At 47.7% G+C, this 16964-nt stretch overlaps 1 protein-coding gene across 1 annotated transcript in view; it reads left to right on the top strand.

Moving 5' to 3' along the window:
• The first annotated feature begins 625 nt into the window (after positions 1 to 625).
• Positions 626 to 16964, top strand: part of CFAP65 (cilia and flagella associated protein 65) — a 464473-nt gene continuing 448134 nt past the window's right edge. The window contains exon 1 of the mRNA XM_086954439.1: positions 626 to 733. Within this exon, the coding sequence (XP_086810565.1) occupies positions 642 to 733 (92 nt within the window). The 5' untranslated portion in view covers positions 626 to 641. The remainder of the gene's footprint in view (positions 734 to 16964) is intronic.

The following is a 16964-nucleotide window of genomic DNA, read 5'->3' on the forward strand; positions in this document are numbered from 1 at the left end:
TTTTTAGGTGTATTAATAGTAACTGTGATTTTATGATGCAATGTCTATATGTGATGTACTTTTTATGTTTAACAAAATGGTTAAACGAATAAAAAATTTGAATTGAATTGAAGCCTATTGTATTGCTTGTTACACTTCTTAACTCTGACTGGGCATTGATTGGTTGCACCTCGTTTTAACACCCAAAAAATAGCGATAAGCAAGCAGTGCATGTTTTAAACAGGCTTCCGCAGCACTGCAATAGGTGCGCTACATTTTTAAAAACTTTTGAAACTTTGAGCTACAAACCAATCTTTTTAGTACAATCTGCAGATTATGCAGTAGATGATGGATTAGGTGGCAAATGCAGCTAATCTATATAATTATGCGAAAATCGGACGTACAATTGCATAATTCCAGTGGCCGTGTCTATAGGACGGTGGTAAGAGCCACTTAGTACCCGTGCACGGCTGGGGGCGAATGCTTCACCATCAGAGCCATCATACCGCAATGCGCATGCGTCCCTTCCCACGTCCTGTCGTGGTTTACGTAACAAGCCCCACCTCTTCAGCACTTCTCTTCTGAACCAGTCCCCTTTCGGGCTCCGTCGTTACCATGGAGCTCGGGAGAGTGTCGCGTCGCGTCTCCATGGCAACCGCAAGATGGCGGCGCAGGTTTGTGATCCTTGTGACCGGTTTCAGACCCCCGGGCTCCAGAGAGCGGACCCGGGGCACGGAGCCAGGAACGGGCTGAGGTGAGAGAGAGAGAGCGCCACGAGCGAGTGCACCTCATCCCCAGAGTGTTTTTATCCGCCTCCTGCTCTACTCTTTCCTATGCCGGGCTCTCCTTTCTGACTCATGTGCTGAAAAGGGCTGGATGTTTGGAAAGTTGTGGCACTTGGGAGCCTGAGAGTAGGTTAAGCGGTCAATAATGGTGTAAACGCACACAAATTCATACTCATAGAAAAGGAAAGTAGTTAGGTGGACGATCATATCTCACCGTAAAGAGGTGATGAGGTTTATTGAAAGAAAAGGCTTTTAAACAAACGTTAGTTTTTCTACACACGTACTCGTAACTAGTACATCCGCTCTGCCTATATTACAGTCATTGTGCATTTGTCTTCCGTCTAGCATTATTTCCATAGTACCCTTCCTTTTAAGTCTTATTTTGAGCAATTCCTGGGTAATAACAAAATTATAAAACCTAATTTGGTAACTAGAGATGGGCAACCCAACAAATTAACAGAAGAGGGAAGAGGATGTGGTCTGATGGCTAGAGCTGCCGACTTTAGTGCTGGAAACCAAGGCTCTAGCCTCTGAGTCGCGTCCACATCCTGTGATTCTGGGCAAATCACTTAACTTCCCCGTGCCTACCAAAAAATACATAAAAATGAATGTGTCCTTGTGTAACATAACTGGTGCTCATGTAAAGCGTTCCCATATCTTCGGGTTGAGTTCACGCCAGGGGCGGATTGGCAAGGCGGGCATTCGGGAATGGGCCGAAGGGCCGGTGCCTCAATGCCCTCTGTGGGCCGTTTTTTTTCTCCCCTGTCCCAGTCCACAGAGAGTGGACTAGGAAAGGGGAGAAAAAAAACCGGCCCACAGAGTGCACGGAGACAGGTACTGAGAAAATGAAAGCAGCCTCGCTGTGCAGCCAGACAGCGATTGTCAGCTGTGGGCTCTCCTTCACCCCTGCCCTGCCCAGCAATCAAGCTGAGGCTGGGCAGGGCAGGGGTGATTGTTTGCAATAATCGGCCTCCCTGGGGGCCAGGTGTTTCTCAGGCCTTTGAGCCATTTGCACCTCGGCCCCCTGGCGCCCATGCAGCCCAGAAACGGTGTTAGTCTTAACTCCTCGCCCACAGCCCTTCACATTCAGGGCATAGTGGGCGAGGAAGAATCGGTCTTGCTGTGGGGGCCTGGTGATGTTTGGAATTTTTTTGTTTTATTTATTTATTTATGCGATTTTATATAGCGCGGACTTTACCCGAAGGTGTCAGAGCGCTTCACACTAGGAACAGCAATAATACATGAGGAGAAAATTATAAGTGGACAAATTACAAAAGCAAACGTTAAGTTACATGAATCAAAAGTGACAATAGTGAGCAACCAAAATACAAGAGGAGCAAACGATACATTACAGGAGGAAAAAGAGATATGTGTGCAGGTTACAAAAGCGTACAAAATACAAGTAGAGGTATAATACTGCAATTAATGGCAGTCACTCCAGCACAAGAACAAACATTACGTAGGCAATGGTGGCATGTGTGCAAGTATCTAAAGCAAACAAAAGTGAGAGGTAGCAAACAGTGTGTTACAAGAGAAAAGTGACTTGTGCAAGTTACAAAAGGGTACCATACACAGGTACAAGGGTAATACTACAGTAAATGGTAAATACTCAAACTGCCCGAACACACTGGGAAGGCACTTCCCATGCACCAGCTTCACCTCAGCCTCCCCCCTGGCTACCTGGCTACCTTGGATGACCCAGAAAGCTGTGTTTTGTGCTCCCCTGCCAGGACATTTTCCCAAGGCCTGGAGGGTTGATTAATTTACTAATTGCAGGGGCCTTACCGCTATTCATGTGCTCCTGAGCTGAAGGTCTGGGGAGGGATGAGTAGGTTAGTAATAGCAGGGGCTTTGCTGCTTTTCAGGTGCTCCTGTGCTGGAGGGCTGGAATAATTTTGTGACAAAAAGGGGCCTTGCTATTTTTTCTAGTTGCTCAGCATGTAGGCCATTGTCACCTTGGCCCTGTGTCTTGTGCAAGAACAGTATCCTCCCACTTTCATTCCTTGTCTGTGCAAATGGTGTTTCATGAAAGGGCACGCCCCTTGAATGTGGGCCACGCCCCTTAAATATGGGCCACGCCTCTTGAATGTGGGCCACTTTTTTCGTCAGTGCCCGGGCCGAATTGTGATCCCAATCCGACCCTGGTTCACGCTATATAAATCTGCAAAAAAACACACAAAAAAGAGCAGAGCCAGAGCCCACTCAGTGGCCTGGCTTGCCTAAAAGAGCCCATGCACGAGCCGAGCCTTGCAAATATTTGAAATGTAAGTCATGCAACAAACATGATGTAAGTCGCTTTAAAATAAAAAAAAGTGAATTTCATGCGGGAGTATTTCACCTGAGCACATCAGATTATATCTCTGTACTACGAGGTCCTCCCACCTCTTGTACATGTACCATAAGAGATACTCAGATTATACATATGATAAAACGCATACAATCAATAAAATGCTGTTACAAATCTGACTATTTTTATTTAATTGTATAGTAAGTAATCTCTCAGTATAAAAGATCACATGATGTACTTGTTGCTCTTTAGGTAAACAAAACAATCAGATTCTATTGAAGTGTAAAAGTGTTTTTTTACTCAAAAGTTATAGGTATGCTGTTCTTAAAGGGGACAAATGACAAAGGGGAGTAGGTCAGAGTAAAGGAGCTACTACAAGGGGAGTAGTTCCTTTTTGGAAATGGGGCCCTTGCACACCCTTGCGGGTGTCATGCTTCATATTCATGCTTGCTCCTCGTCGAGCCGGCGCTGCAATGCTGGACAGGCACCCAGGGGGCTCTTTATCTGAGATCTTTATCCAAAGCTGTGTTGTGAAGTGCAAGTTAATGGCCCTTTGTGTAGATTGAGGAAAAGTAGGTGTCAATGTAGTGATTAGTGACTTAAGAAAGGCTAGGTAATGCTCAAATCAAATTTTAATCCAGGAGTATGCCTCACTTATTAAAAACATGTTGTCATCAGTGGGGACAATGATCCCAAATGACTTATAAGGTCAACATGTTTCATGCCGTCAATTAGTCAAGATGTGATCTAGGGCAATTCTTTAGGACCGTAACATTAAAAACAAATCTACACAGTTTCTGGGACCAAGGATGCAACAGGTAGTGTCCAAACACTAAGAACCCTGTAAGTGCACCTGCAGAATGTGAAATCACTGACCTGGAAGAGGAAGATATGAAAAGAAATCATAAAATAGCACTATACAGAGCAGTCTTGAATAGTACTTGTAGAGGCATGCAACACTAGCGTGAGTGAATTCAGCATTTGTAAAAGGTAGTGATAGGAACCAAGTTAGTCAAACATGTTACACATACATAAAAACATATAGGTGGCAGTTTCATACACTGTGGTCAAAAGGGGGAAAAGAACTTCCTCAATGAGGGTGATGTCATAACCTCCTCGAGGGAAACACTGAAATAAACACTAACATATTTAGAGTGCTGTTAGGAAGTTAAATTGATTTGTAAGTGAACCCAGGGGGAGGAATAATAACCTCCATTCACATGATAGAAAGCCAAAGATCCAGTACTCATGTCATCCATTCTCGACGTACCCCTTCTCATGTGCCTCAGGATGAGGACTTGGCGGTGTTCGTTCAGTTTATAAACCCTCTATCTGGCCCTAATTAGTGACAAGTGGTCCATAGGACATGGTTAATTGCTGATCAAAGGTCAGCAGTGATGGGTTGGTGATCATGGGGACCATCTTGTAATGGGTTAAGAGGCTATGTATCACATGGACTGTTGCTGGCAATTAATGTGACAGGGTTGAAAATCATTTGGAGCACTCCCATTGAATGTGGGGATGTATGCACCAATGTGTGAATCCCATTGTGGAAAGGCAGACAGCTCGGCATGGTTAATTGCTGATCAAAGGTCAGCAGTGATGGGCTGAGGATCGTGGGGGTCCTCTTGTATTGGGTTAGGAACCCATGTATCAAATGGATTGTTGCTAGCAATCAACGTGACTGAGTTGAAAATCGTTGGAGCGCTCCCATTGAATGTGGGTGTGTATGCAGTAGAGAATTGACAGGGACAAACAGAGCTAACTCTCACTGAAATAGTGTAGTCAAGTACTTATCATGCGGTGTCTTTACAGAGTCTGATAACCTACTGGGTTCTGGCCAATAGCCAGAGGTCAAGTCAAGTCAAGTCAAGTCAAAAGATTTATATAGCGCACTACATACCCAGAGGGTCTCAAGGCGCTTGAAGAGGGTGGGGAATTACTTGTCGAATATCCAAGTTTTAAGTTGCTTTCTGAATGCTAGGTAGTCCTGAGTGAGACGAAGGTGAGTGGGGAGTGAGTTCCAGGTTTTAGCTGCGAGGTAGGAGAAGGATCTACCTCCCATGGTGGTTTTGTTGATGCGAGGTACGGTAGCAAGGGCTTGGTTGGAGGAGCGTAGCTGGCGGGGGGGGTGTAGAAGGTAAGTCGTGTGTTGAGGCATTCGGGTCCAAGTTCGTAAAGTGCTTTGTGTGCGTGGGTTAGGAGGCGGAAAGTGATCCTCTTATTGACGGGAAGCCAGTGTAGGTTTTTCAGGTGACTAGAGATGTGGTCTTTACGCGGGATGTCTAGTATGAGTCTGGCTGATGCGTTCTGGATGCGTTGGAGTTTTTTCTGGAGTTTTGCGGTGGTACCGGCGTAAAGGGTGTTTCCGTAGTCCAGGCGGCTTGTAACCAGTGCATGGGTGACCGTTTTTCTGGTTTCGGTGGGGATCCAGCGAAATGTTTTTTTGAGCATGCGAAGAATATTGAAGCAAGATGATGAAACGGCGTTGACTTGTCTGTTCATAGAGAGTGAGGAGTCCAGGATGACGCCCAGGTTCCGTGCGTGGTCCGTCGGGATGGGTGAGGATCCTTGTGGTACGCCGCAGATGACTTCAGTGGCCTCTGACTTGAATGGTGGGAGGCGGACTCTCTGGGTTCTTCCGGTGAGGAACGAGGTGATCCATTCCAGTGCTTTTCCTTGGATTCCGATGTTTCTGAGGCGTTGTAGAAGGGTGCTATGGCAGACTGTGTCGAAGGCTGCGGAGAGGTCGAGGAGGATGAGGGCGACTGTGTCTCCATTGTCCAGTAGAGTTCGAATGTCATCTGTTGCTGCGATGAGGGTGGTCTCCGTGCTGTGTTTGGCTCGGAAGCCGGACTGTGAGGAGTCGAGGGATTTGTTGGTTTCGAGGAAGGCGGCGAGCTGGTTGTTGACAGCTTTCTCGATGACTTTGGCCGAGGAGCGAGATGGGGCGGTAGTTTTTGAGTTCGGTGGGGTCCGCTGTGGGTTTTTTCAGAATGGCGCTAAGTTCTGCGTGTTTCCAGCTTTCCGGGAAGGTGGCGGAGTTGAGGGAGCAGTTGATGACGTCTCGGAGGTGCGGTGCTATGATGGAGTCTGCTTTGTTGAAGATGTGGTGAGGGCAAGGGTCTGTGGGGGATCCTGAGTGGATGGAGTTCATCAGGTGGATGGTGTCCTCAGTGGAGATTGGGTTCCAGTCATTAAGGATGTTCAAGGGGGGTGAAGGTCCTGCAGAAGGTTGGGTGGGTTGGTCTCCGGGTCGGTTGTCGAAGTTGTTGTGGATGTCTGCGATTTTGTTGTGGAAGAACGAAGCTAGGGAGTCGCAGAGGGCTTGAGAGGGGGTGATGTCGTTGGAGTTGGCTGAGGGGTTGGTAAATTCTTTGACGATGTTGAATAATTCCTTGCTGTTGTGGGCGTTGTTATCTAGTCGGTCTTTGAATGCGGCTTTCTTGGCAGACCGGATTAGTTGGTGGTGTATGCGGGTGGCGTTTTTGAAGGCGTCCCTGGTGCTGGTGTTTGGGTCTTTTTTCCAGGCCTTCTCGAGGGAGCGACAGAGTTTCTTCGATTTCTTAAGATCATCGTTGAACCAGGAGGCGTTTTTGCTGCCTAGTTTGATTTGACGTTTTTTCAACGGTGCTAGGATGTCGGCGCTGTTAGATAGCCATTGGGTGAGGTTAGTGGCTGCTTGGTCGGGGTTTGAGGAGTGGGCAGGGGGGTTTTGAAGAAGCGATGAGGAGATCTGGTCGATGGTGATTTTGTTCCAGTTTCTTCGCAGAGTAGGTTGAGGATGGTTGTGAGTTGTGGTCTTATTGTAGATAAAGTGTACGCAGCTGTGGTCCGTCCAATGGAGAGTTGTGGTGTGACTGAAGGAGACATGTTTGCTGGAGGTGAAAATAGGGTCGAGTGTGTGACCTGCGATGTGGGTGGGCGTAGTGACAAGTTGTTTGAGTCCGAGGTTGGTGAGATTGTCCAGAAGGGAGGTGGCGTTGCTGTCATTGCTCTTTTCCAGGTGAAAGTTGAGGTCTCCCAGTAGAATGTAGTCCTCGGAGGGGAGGGCGTGTGGGGTGATAAAGTCAGTGATGTCGTCACTGAATTGTGCACGGGGTCCTGGAGGCCGGTAGAGGAGGGTGCCTCTGAGTGTGGTCTTGGGGTCGGTGTGGATCTGGAAGTGAAGGTGTTCGGCGTTGGCAAGGTTGACGTCTGAGCTGGTTGAGATGCGGATGGAGTTCTTATGGACGATAACGATGCCTCCTCCTGTTTGGTCGGTGCGGTCCTTACGAATGATCTTGTATCCTTCCGGGATGGCAATGGTGATGTCTGGGGCTGAGGAGGCGTTCATCCAAGTTTCAGTTAGGAAGGCGACGTCCGGAGAAATGGTGTCTAGTAAGTTCCAGAGGTCGATGGCGTGTCTGTGGACTGAGCGGGTGTTGAGCAGGATGCATTTTAGGTGGTTGGGGTCAGATATCTGTTTTGTGTTCGTGGATGAGGAGTTTTTCTTGGTGCCGTCGAACTTGCAGGGGTAGCATGTGAAGGGTCCATGGGTGTGTCCAGGAGCGGCTTGGGCGCAGTTGGAGAGTCGGCCGGGGTTAAGGGCTAGGAGGGTGGAGGCGTCGTATGTAATGCGGGGGGGATGGGTGGAGCAGGGGCCAGGGGGACTGGCGCTAGGCGCGGTCCAGGCGCGGATGGGCGTAGACGGGCTTACCTTTGGCGCACCTTCGGCGCAACTGGGACGCGATCGTTGCGCGTGAACGCTGCGCGTAGATGCATCTGACATAAGTTGAGAAGTGGAGGGGGGCGGAGCGTGGGAGGGGGAACTGGGAGGCGTGAGCGTAGGGGGAGGGACGGGCTGCAGGCACAACAAAATGGTGGACAAACAACAACAAGAAGGACAACAGTACGCTATGGGCACAATCAGGCAGCAATTGACCTCAGGGGGCAGTGCGGGTAAAGCGAACTAGCGGTGTAACACAAGATAAAAAATCACAATAAGTGAAATCACCAGACAAAGCGATGCGGAGCACTACACCACAGATCGGGTTCCAATTCTATGTTCTTAAAGCTATGGCAGAGGGGAGGAGCAGCGCTACGCACACAGGCACAATATTAATGAAATATGCAATGTAAGCAGTGCGGAGCGCTACAGACCGGGTGCTGACTCAATTACTATAAGAGTATGGCAGTGGGGAGAAGCAGCGCTACAGGTGCTATAACGTAGTATATTCAAAGTAAAATTATACACAAAGTAATCAGAGCGGAGCGCTGCGTTACAGAACGGATGCAGAAACAATTTAGTTAAGAAAATATGGCAATGGGGAGAAGCAGCGCTACGATACCACAGCAGCGCTATGAGGTCGGGAGGAAGGGTGGAGCGACCGCTTTCCAAGGAGTCAAGCTAGTCACCGCGTGCGTGCATCATGGTTACTCCCATGACAGAGGTGGAACGTATTGCCAGTAAGGAGAACACACATAATGTGTGAAATAGCATATTGCCACATAGAAATTATCAAATGATAAGTGAAGGCTACCTGTTGATTTCTCCTGATGGTATATCTTCATTCTATCATTGAATATGTGCGTTCAGATAGAAAATCCAGTGTTGTTCCCTTTTAAAGAGTGCACCTTTTCTTAAAATCAGAGGGGCATCCAGCACAGTCCATCGTAAATCAACAGCTCTGTGGCCAAGGTCTTTGAAGTATTTGCACTTTTTAGTGATAGTTATTTTACACCTGATATTGCTGCTCATTATGCAGGTCTTGACCAGTCTGGTAGTTACAGAGGCATGTGATTGTGTAAATACAGTTTTTTGAATTGCAGTTAGTATGTGCCTTTTGTATCAAGGTGGATGTGTTTGTCAGCTTTATTTCTTTTGTCGCTATAGTCAGGCTACAGACAGTGCAGGAACCACAGGGGAAAGGACCCTTCACAGGGGCAGGGAACACAGGGTCCCTTGGTCTGAACTGTCTGATACCCTTGGTCTTTTGTGCACCAGCAGGTCTTTTATGTTTGAAAGCAAACCTAGGCTGTGGCATGGTTAAACTCCCAGACTGGAGGATGGTCCAATGCTTCTTTATAATCTTGCATATTTTATTAGAGTCAGCTGTGTATGTGGAAACACAAGTGAGCGCAGGGGCGGCTCTAGGCTTATGGTGGCCCTGGGCAGGGAGCGTAGGTAGGGGGCCCCGGAAGAGGGGGTCGGGGCAGAGCCCCCCGGAGCTCAGGAGGCGGGTCAGGGTGTTAAGAAGTGGAACCAAATCCCTGCCAGGGGCCGCCACGCAAATATGTATCCATCCTCAGAGGATTATTATATTAAGGATATATATTGGCATGGAGGCCCCTGGGGTTTGGTGGCCCTGTGCAGGTGCACAGTTTGCACATGCCTAAGGCCAGCCCTGGTGAGCGTGTCTTCTGGAGGTTTTGCGTGTGCTTCCAATAGGGCCTCTCTGTTGCTATTTCTAGCCCGTTTTATGGTCATTTTCACAGTGTTGTGGGTAGTCTCGATTGATGAGATTTTCAGAGAGTGTAAGAGCTTGTTTGTCACAGTCAGATACAAAGATACAATTACAGAACCTGCCATGATAAAGGAAAATTAAGGAGAAACTATAACATATAGTAGTTGAAGAAGTGATCCAATATACATCACACATTATAACGGACATTTCCCCGTCACCCAAAATGGTACATAATTTCAGGGTACTTTTTAATGCTGTATTATTGTCAGTGGTGGCCTCTAGGTGCCCTTAGGTTTTGGTGTCAGTTAAGGAACGTTCTGCCTTTCCTGAATGAACAGGGTAATTGGCCTGTCATTTCTGCTGTTATTGTCTCTGAGCTAAATTCCACGGCTCTCTTTCTTTAGGGATTCTAGAGGGCCTTCTTCATCAATTTCAACGTACATAGAGGCAAGAAGCCGCTCTGAACTTAGGTGCCACTCCTTTCATCCATGAGCTTCCTCAGCTTGCATGACTTCATTTTGTTCCCACTTCGCATTACATGAAAAGTTTCTTGTAGTGTCCATTGTTCTTTTTATGGCTAGTCTCCCACTTTTCTTCATAAGCATTGGAGCCCTTACAATTGTACCAGACTATTGAGATCGTTTTTGGATTTTCTTCTATCTGTCCTCAAATAATTAAAGAAAAACTTTTTTGCAACATAGCTTTTCAGTGCTGGTCCTGTCCATCTGGAATCCTCTCATCTTATCTCTCTTCATTGCATTCTTTCTTTGTTGTGTTTTTAAAAAGCCTCAGGACTTGTCTCTTCTCCAAATTAGGCAGTTGAGCCACCAGAATATTCTTTATTTGCAGCAGCATGAAACCAAATATGAGGTGCAAGTGTGCTTTACAAATAGTTTCTAACACATCATCTCCAGTGTTCCAGATAGACTGAGGGGGCGTTCCAGGAATAGCTGGCATAGCTTTTTACAAAATACTCTCTCTCTCCTCCTTACTTCAGCTGCAGTTAGGTTGATACTTGTTTGCTATACCCTTAGCTTCATTTCCATTCTATCGTCACTCGCTATCTACCACATACTCCTACTTTTTTGCCGATTCAGATTCAATTTAATTGCATTTGTTACGATTTTTATTATCTGAACTCACCTTTTGTTTCAGACAACAGCAGAAGTTTTCCAATGCCCACTGGGCCACACCTAAAGTGCCAAGCAGTTTCGTTTCACTTTTGGGTGGAATTCCCCCTTTCACCTGAAAGCATTTTAGATTATCCCCAAAATATTTTTTTATCTCCCAAACGAACTTACCTTCTCTGTGTTGTTCTCTGATATCATCTATGTCCAGCAGGACTGACAATGGCGAGTCCTTCCTTATTACACCTTAACATTTTTTGTATAATGTATTGTTCCCGTCTAATGGCCCAAAATGAATCTGTAGGTTTTTGAAATAGTTTATAAAATTTGCTCAGACGGATATTTGAAGTGATTTAATGCGGGATCGGTGGTATAGGTGATAGGTTATAGCCGCTTCAGGGTATTTTCACTTAGGGTAATTATTCATGTGGATTCCAATATTAGTAACGGTGCTCTAGGGTTAGGGAGAACCACCAGCCTCTCCAAATCTCCGTGGTAAACCAACAGAACAAAGCAACACTGGACCCCAGCACACGTAAAATCCTAAAGACAGTCTTTTCAGAAGTTTGTAAAAACACACAACAAAGTAGATTTTCTTTGTCAACTTTTTCTTCTCTTTAATCAGTCTTCCTGATGTCAAGCGTTCAAGTTTTCAAGCGAACTCGTGTTTCATCGCCTCTTGTAAATTAGTACATGCGGGAGGTGAGGTATAGCAAGATATCATCCACATATAAGGATATGCGGTCCTCCCACGTGTTGGTCCAAGAAAGTCCCTTGATAGAGGGTTCCCCTCTGATCCAGATTGCAAGTGGCTCCAGAATAGGCGCAAAGAGCAGCGGGGACAGCGGGCATCCCTGCCGCGTACCTCTACCAAGTGGGAAATCACGGGAAATGTGTCCATTGGCAGCAACGTGTGCCAACGGCTTATTGTGAAAGAGGCGAACCCAGGCACAGAATTTCAGACCAAAACCCATTTGACGAAGCACGGCAAACAGGTAAGGCCATTCCACGGTATCAAATGCCATAGTGGCGTCTAAGGAGAGAATGACTGCAGGCTTCTGAATATACTGCTTACGTGCCAGGACCGCGTAAAGCCTGCGCAAATTAAGTGCCGTGCTACGGTGCGGCATAAAGCCAGACTGGTCCGGATGCACTAAGGAGGAGAGGTGAGGGGTCAGTTGCAGCGCCAGAAGTTTGGCCATGATCTTGGGTTCTGCGTTTACCAGGTTGTTGGGGCGATAGGACGCGCAGTCCATCTTTGGTCTACCAGGTTTATGGATCGCGACGCTGGTCTCTCGGCACTTCTGCCGTTTCGAGACTATCACGAAACATCTCAAGCAAGAAGGAGCAGAAGTCTGTGCAGTTCTTTTATACAGTTCCACTGGGAATCCGTCAGGTCCCAGCGCCTTACCAGACGCGAGAGAGTAGGTTGCAGTCTGTAACTCTTCTATGGTGATGTCCGCCTCTAACAGGAGTACTGCCTCTGGGGAGAGTTGAGGGATAGATAAATCTTTGATATAATCATACGCCTCCTCAGACGTGTAAGACGCCCGGGGGGCATACAATTGCTCATAATGATTGGCCAAGATGTTCCCTATATCATCTGGCTTAGAGGTCATGGAACCAGTGGGGGAAAGCAGCTGCGCTATGACCCTGTTCGCCCCTCCTTCTTATCCAGCCAGGCCAGCATCTTTCCCGCTTTGTCTCCCAGCTCGTATACCCTATGCCTAGTTGCTTGGAGGCGAGCTATCGCATTTTCCCTCTGATACGCCACATACGCCGTTTGTTTAAGTTGGACATCAAGGGTGGTTGCTCGTGATGGGTGCGCCGCCTTCTCTGTCATTGCGGTGGCTAGGTCTTCCTCAAGGTTATCTAACTCTGCCCTCTGCGCCCGCTTGTGACCTGTAATTGAGGCTATTGCTTGCCCACGCAGGACTACCTTGTAGGCCTCCCAGAGCGTGCTAGAGGAGTCCACCCAGCCTGCATTCTCTTGAAAGAATAGTTTGGTAGTGGCTGAGAGGTGTTGCATAATGGGACGCACATGTAGAAACCCGGCATGAATCGGGAACATACGCTTTCTGGAAGCCTGGTGATGTGTGTACTTGAGCAACAACGGGGAATTGTCAGATATGCCCCTTGGGCGAATAACTACCTCCTCTATTCCAGGCAGGCCGTCTGCCAAGGTTAGAAAATAGTCAATGCGTGTGAGACAGTTGTGCACCCCGGAGTAGAAAGTGTACTACCGCTCGTCAGTGTGCATGTACCGCCAACAATCTGTAAGTCCCACAGCCTTCGAGAGACCAAGGAGACGTCGCCCACCCTGTACCCCGATCTGGTAGGAAATCTGTCCACTGTTCCGTCCATTATATCGTTAAAGTCGCCCATATGAGCAGTGTTGCAGTCGGTAGTGTTAGTAGGAATGTTGTGAGGGCAGAGTGGGTTTGCGCGTGAAGGACCGGAGGGATATAAACAGAGACCAGATTGAATAAACGTCCTTCCCATTGACATGTCAGTGCTGCAAATCGGCCTTGGTCGTCTGTTCGCTTCTGTTGTATTATTCTTTCTGATAAGTATACCCATACCTCTAGAACTTGAGGAAAACTCTGCATGTGCCATCATTTGATATCCCCATCTATCCATGGCCTTGACAGAAGAACCCATTAAATGCGTTTCCTGCAGTAGGGCCACCGCAGGGCCACAATGCTTTAAATGCTGGAGCACTAAACCCCCCTTCACTTTATCTCCTAACCCCCGGACATTCCATGACATTATCGTTAAGGTTGTTTGGGGAAACTTAGGCTCCTGTGAAACATGTTCAGCCATCAGATATATTAAAGTATTTCAGGTATTCAAAGCCACATATGCTACACATAGATCCGTCATGAAAAGAGAGTGTTGCCCCAAAAACATTGCATTCAACCAACTCAAAAGAATTAAATAAAACATGTGTTCCCTTACCCCAACTCCCATCCCCCTCCCTGCCTAGCAAGCCTAGTACTGGCCGCCACCCCAACTCAGCAGAGTGCTTTGACCCACCCAAAAGTGTAATACTTGTGTATTGGGGGTAATGAGTTCCGTAAGGCTCCAGCCCTTCTAAGACTCCAAGGCTGGCCTCAGTCCATAACCTCAAAACAGCTCAGTTCGAGAAGGTCATCTTGCCACCCAATGCGGCGGTGAACGCCGGTAGGTCTGCATAGTCTATTCCTCCTCCAGCGGTGTCACCTGGCTTGATCCGCGACTTCTGGAACCTTGTTTCTCCGGATCATCTTCCTCTTCTCTGCGGCGACGAGAGCCATTTCCTCGCTCAGCATGGCCCACCGGACGCCACCCCTCAATCCAGTCAAGAGCCGGCACCGGCATATCAAAGAACAAGGTTCGACTTCCAGCCACTACTCTAAGTTTTGCAGGGAAGAGCATAGAGTACGATAGTTCTTTTTCTCGAAGCAGCTTTTTGACGTCAAAGAAACTTCGCCTGCGCCTTGAAACAGCTGCAGTGTAATCAGGGAAGAAGTTTACAGTAGAGTTTAGAATGCGTATTGGAGGTGAAATGCGTGCCGCTTGTAAAATTGCGTCTCTATCTCTGAAGTTGAAAAGTCTGGCCATCTCTGGTCGAGTGGGTGCCCCCGGCGTTGGTCTCCCACCTGGCACCCTGTGGGCACGCTCCACTGAGAAGAAATGAGAGAGTCCCTTAGGCTGTGGGTTTAGATTTTATCAGCTCCTCCACGTATACGTTCATCGCCTGGGCGCCTTCCGATTCTGGAATACCAATAATTCTAACGTTGTTCCTTCTTGCGCGCTCTTCTTGGTCATCAAGCTTGTCAGCAAGCAGTTTGTTCTGTTTTTCAAGGTGTGCAACCGCAACCTGTAGCTCTGAAGTATCCACTACCAAAGATTTCGCCACCACCTCCACCTCTCTCACCCTGTCCGCCATTTTGTGGAGGTCCGCACACAACAGAGATACATAAGTGGATATTGCTCCAATAGTAGTCTGGACGTTGGCAAGAGCTTGCATGATGTCCTCGAGCATGTCTTTTGGGGTTCCCTCTGCCTCTGGCGTCTTATGCTGTGAGGAGCGGCCTTCCGGCGCTGTGGGAGAGTGCTTGCCATATGCGTATTTGTCCAATTTTTGCTGTGTGGCCTGGTTTTTGGGACCCCTTCCCGCCATGGCTCAACCGATCAGGGTAGCCTCTGGGGCCCAAGACCGTCCGCAGTAGAAGGTGCAGGTGGTCTGGTTTCAAAGTGGCCAGTGGGCCGGGGGGAAATAAAGGAGGACGTACCGTTCTGTAGAAGTAGCTGTCGGCGTAGCCAAAGTATGGCGATTTGGCCTTGTGCCTTTCCCTGTAGGTAGACGCAGATACAGGCCCCATACAGCATGATCACCACAAATTGTAGGGCTAACAATGAGGGCCGGGAGGCAGAAGGCCCCTGGGAGATGCCGCAGGTATGGGCAGAGTCCACAGTGTGGGGTTTATCCCCGCATTGTAGCCGCGCACTGCAGCACGTCACAGCGGTCCCCGCGCTGGGTGCCAGTACCACCACAGTCCCCGGTCTGGCAGCTGCGTGTAGGCCGCTCCTCTTCAAACGGCGATCTCAGCCGCGGGCATGTACGGATTTTCACCGGAGTGCCTCCGGTTAGCGCCGCTCAGGTTCGGACGACAGCTCCAGCCGTCGGACCCCTGTAGATGCCGGATATGGGAGCGTATAGACGCGAAGGGCGAGGATAACCCCGGAGCTCAAAGACTAAGCGGCCATCTTAGTCGGCCGTCAGCCACGCCCCCCTTAAATATTGGTTTTGAAACATTGTAATTTCACCACACGCTACGGGAGCATGTGGCCTGGAATTATCGCCGAATGAAAGATAGTATTACTGCGAATACATACAGCCGTGAACTGGTCGCATGTACTAATTTACAAGAGGCGACGAAACACGTGCTGGCTTGGAAAACTTGAACGCTTGACATCAGGAAGACTGATTAAAGAGAAGAAAAAGTTGACAAAGAAAATCTACTTTGTTGGGTGTTTTTACAAACTTCTGAAAAGACTGTCTTTAGAATTTTACGTGTGCTGGGGTCCAGTTTTGGATATTTGAAGTGGGTAAGTGAAAGACACGGCCTAAGCTGCTAAAGGCGGGTAGCAGAGGAGAGCAGCAACGAGAGGCGAGGCCGGAGGAGACCCGCCACCAAGCCAGAGCCTAGCTGCATAGAGTGAAAAACGTAGGTTGGTTGATTAGGATCCGTGCTTTTTTGTGGAAGTCCTGGTTTCTATTGGGAAGGGATTTCTTCTTGATTCCCTTGGTGACAGGGAGCGAATAGGTAGAGGATTGCAACTGCCTATTCTCTGAAGGACTCGAGGGATGAAATATGTGTTCTCTGAATCCTCTAAAGGGGTGAATTCTTTTTTTGGTGGACTCTTTGCATTTAAACAGTGCCCAGTGTCCAGTATCCAGTGTACAGTGAGCTGTTGCGGCAGCTGCACTCACCTTGTTCTGTGCAGTCTCTTTCGTTTTTGGGGATTTAACCTCCAGTGTTAATTATTGATGACTTTTATAGTCTTTCACTTAGTTGGAAGGGATGAATGTTGTAATCTAGAAAAAAGAGACATTTGTTAAATGTAGGTCTTTGTTCTCAGTATAGCCAGATTATCTACGAACTCTCACTTTTGTGTGCCTCCGAGGGATGTAGGCAAAAATGCTGGTGTCAACTTGGTGGTTCCAGGGCTAAATGAAGGTTTGCTTTATTTATTACAGTTCTATTTGCCTGTGTAGTCTTGTTTTGTTTTTTGTGAACATTAATTTGCGGGAGGAAGTGGTAATCCCCTGCTCCCATTTTAAGTCCTCTTCGCTCCTGTTCCTACTGAACAGGGAGTTGATCCTACTTATGCATCTCGTGAACTGTTGCGCATCCTGTTGTGTGAAATTGCCACACGTCACAAATAGCCGGTTCCACGTGGACAAATATCTTTTTATTTTTTAGGCCTATAATTTTACCAGAAAAAAAATCTCACCTCACCCTGTCACCCCTGCCATGCCCGTTCTTTACTTACCCTGCCTATTCTTACTTATATATGTTAGGTCTTGTGTATTTGGTTAGTGCACAACGTATCCGGGAGAGTATCCTGGCACATCCACCACTACATGTCCTCTGTCTCCTGCTAACTCAGCTTGTGCAGAGTTGTAAAAGGTGAAACAGCCTTTTTTGCATGGCGATAGGTAATCTTTCCACATTTTTAGTGGAGACCCTCTTCAGTGTTATCCTTGGTGACCCAAGATCTTTCAATAGAGAGAATGAAAATATTTCTGACCATTGCTCTCCCTCGGCAAGTACCAGGATATCTTTCCTCT

The sequence above is a fragment of the Lissotriton vulgaris genome, chromosome 2_1 (genome assembly GCF_964263255.1).
Source record: "Lissotriton vulgaris chromosome 2_1, aLisVul1.2, whole genome shotgun sequence".
Taxonomy (NCBI): Eukaryota; Metazoa; Chordata; class Amphibia; order Caudata; family Salamandridae; genus Lissotriton; species Lissotriton vulgaris.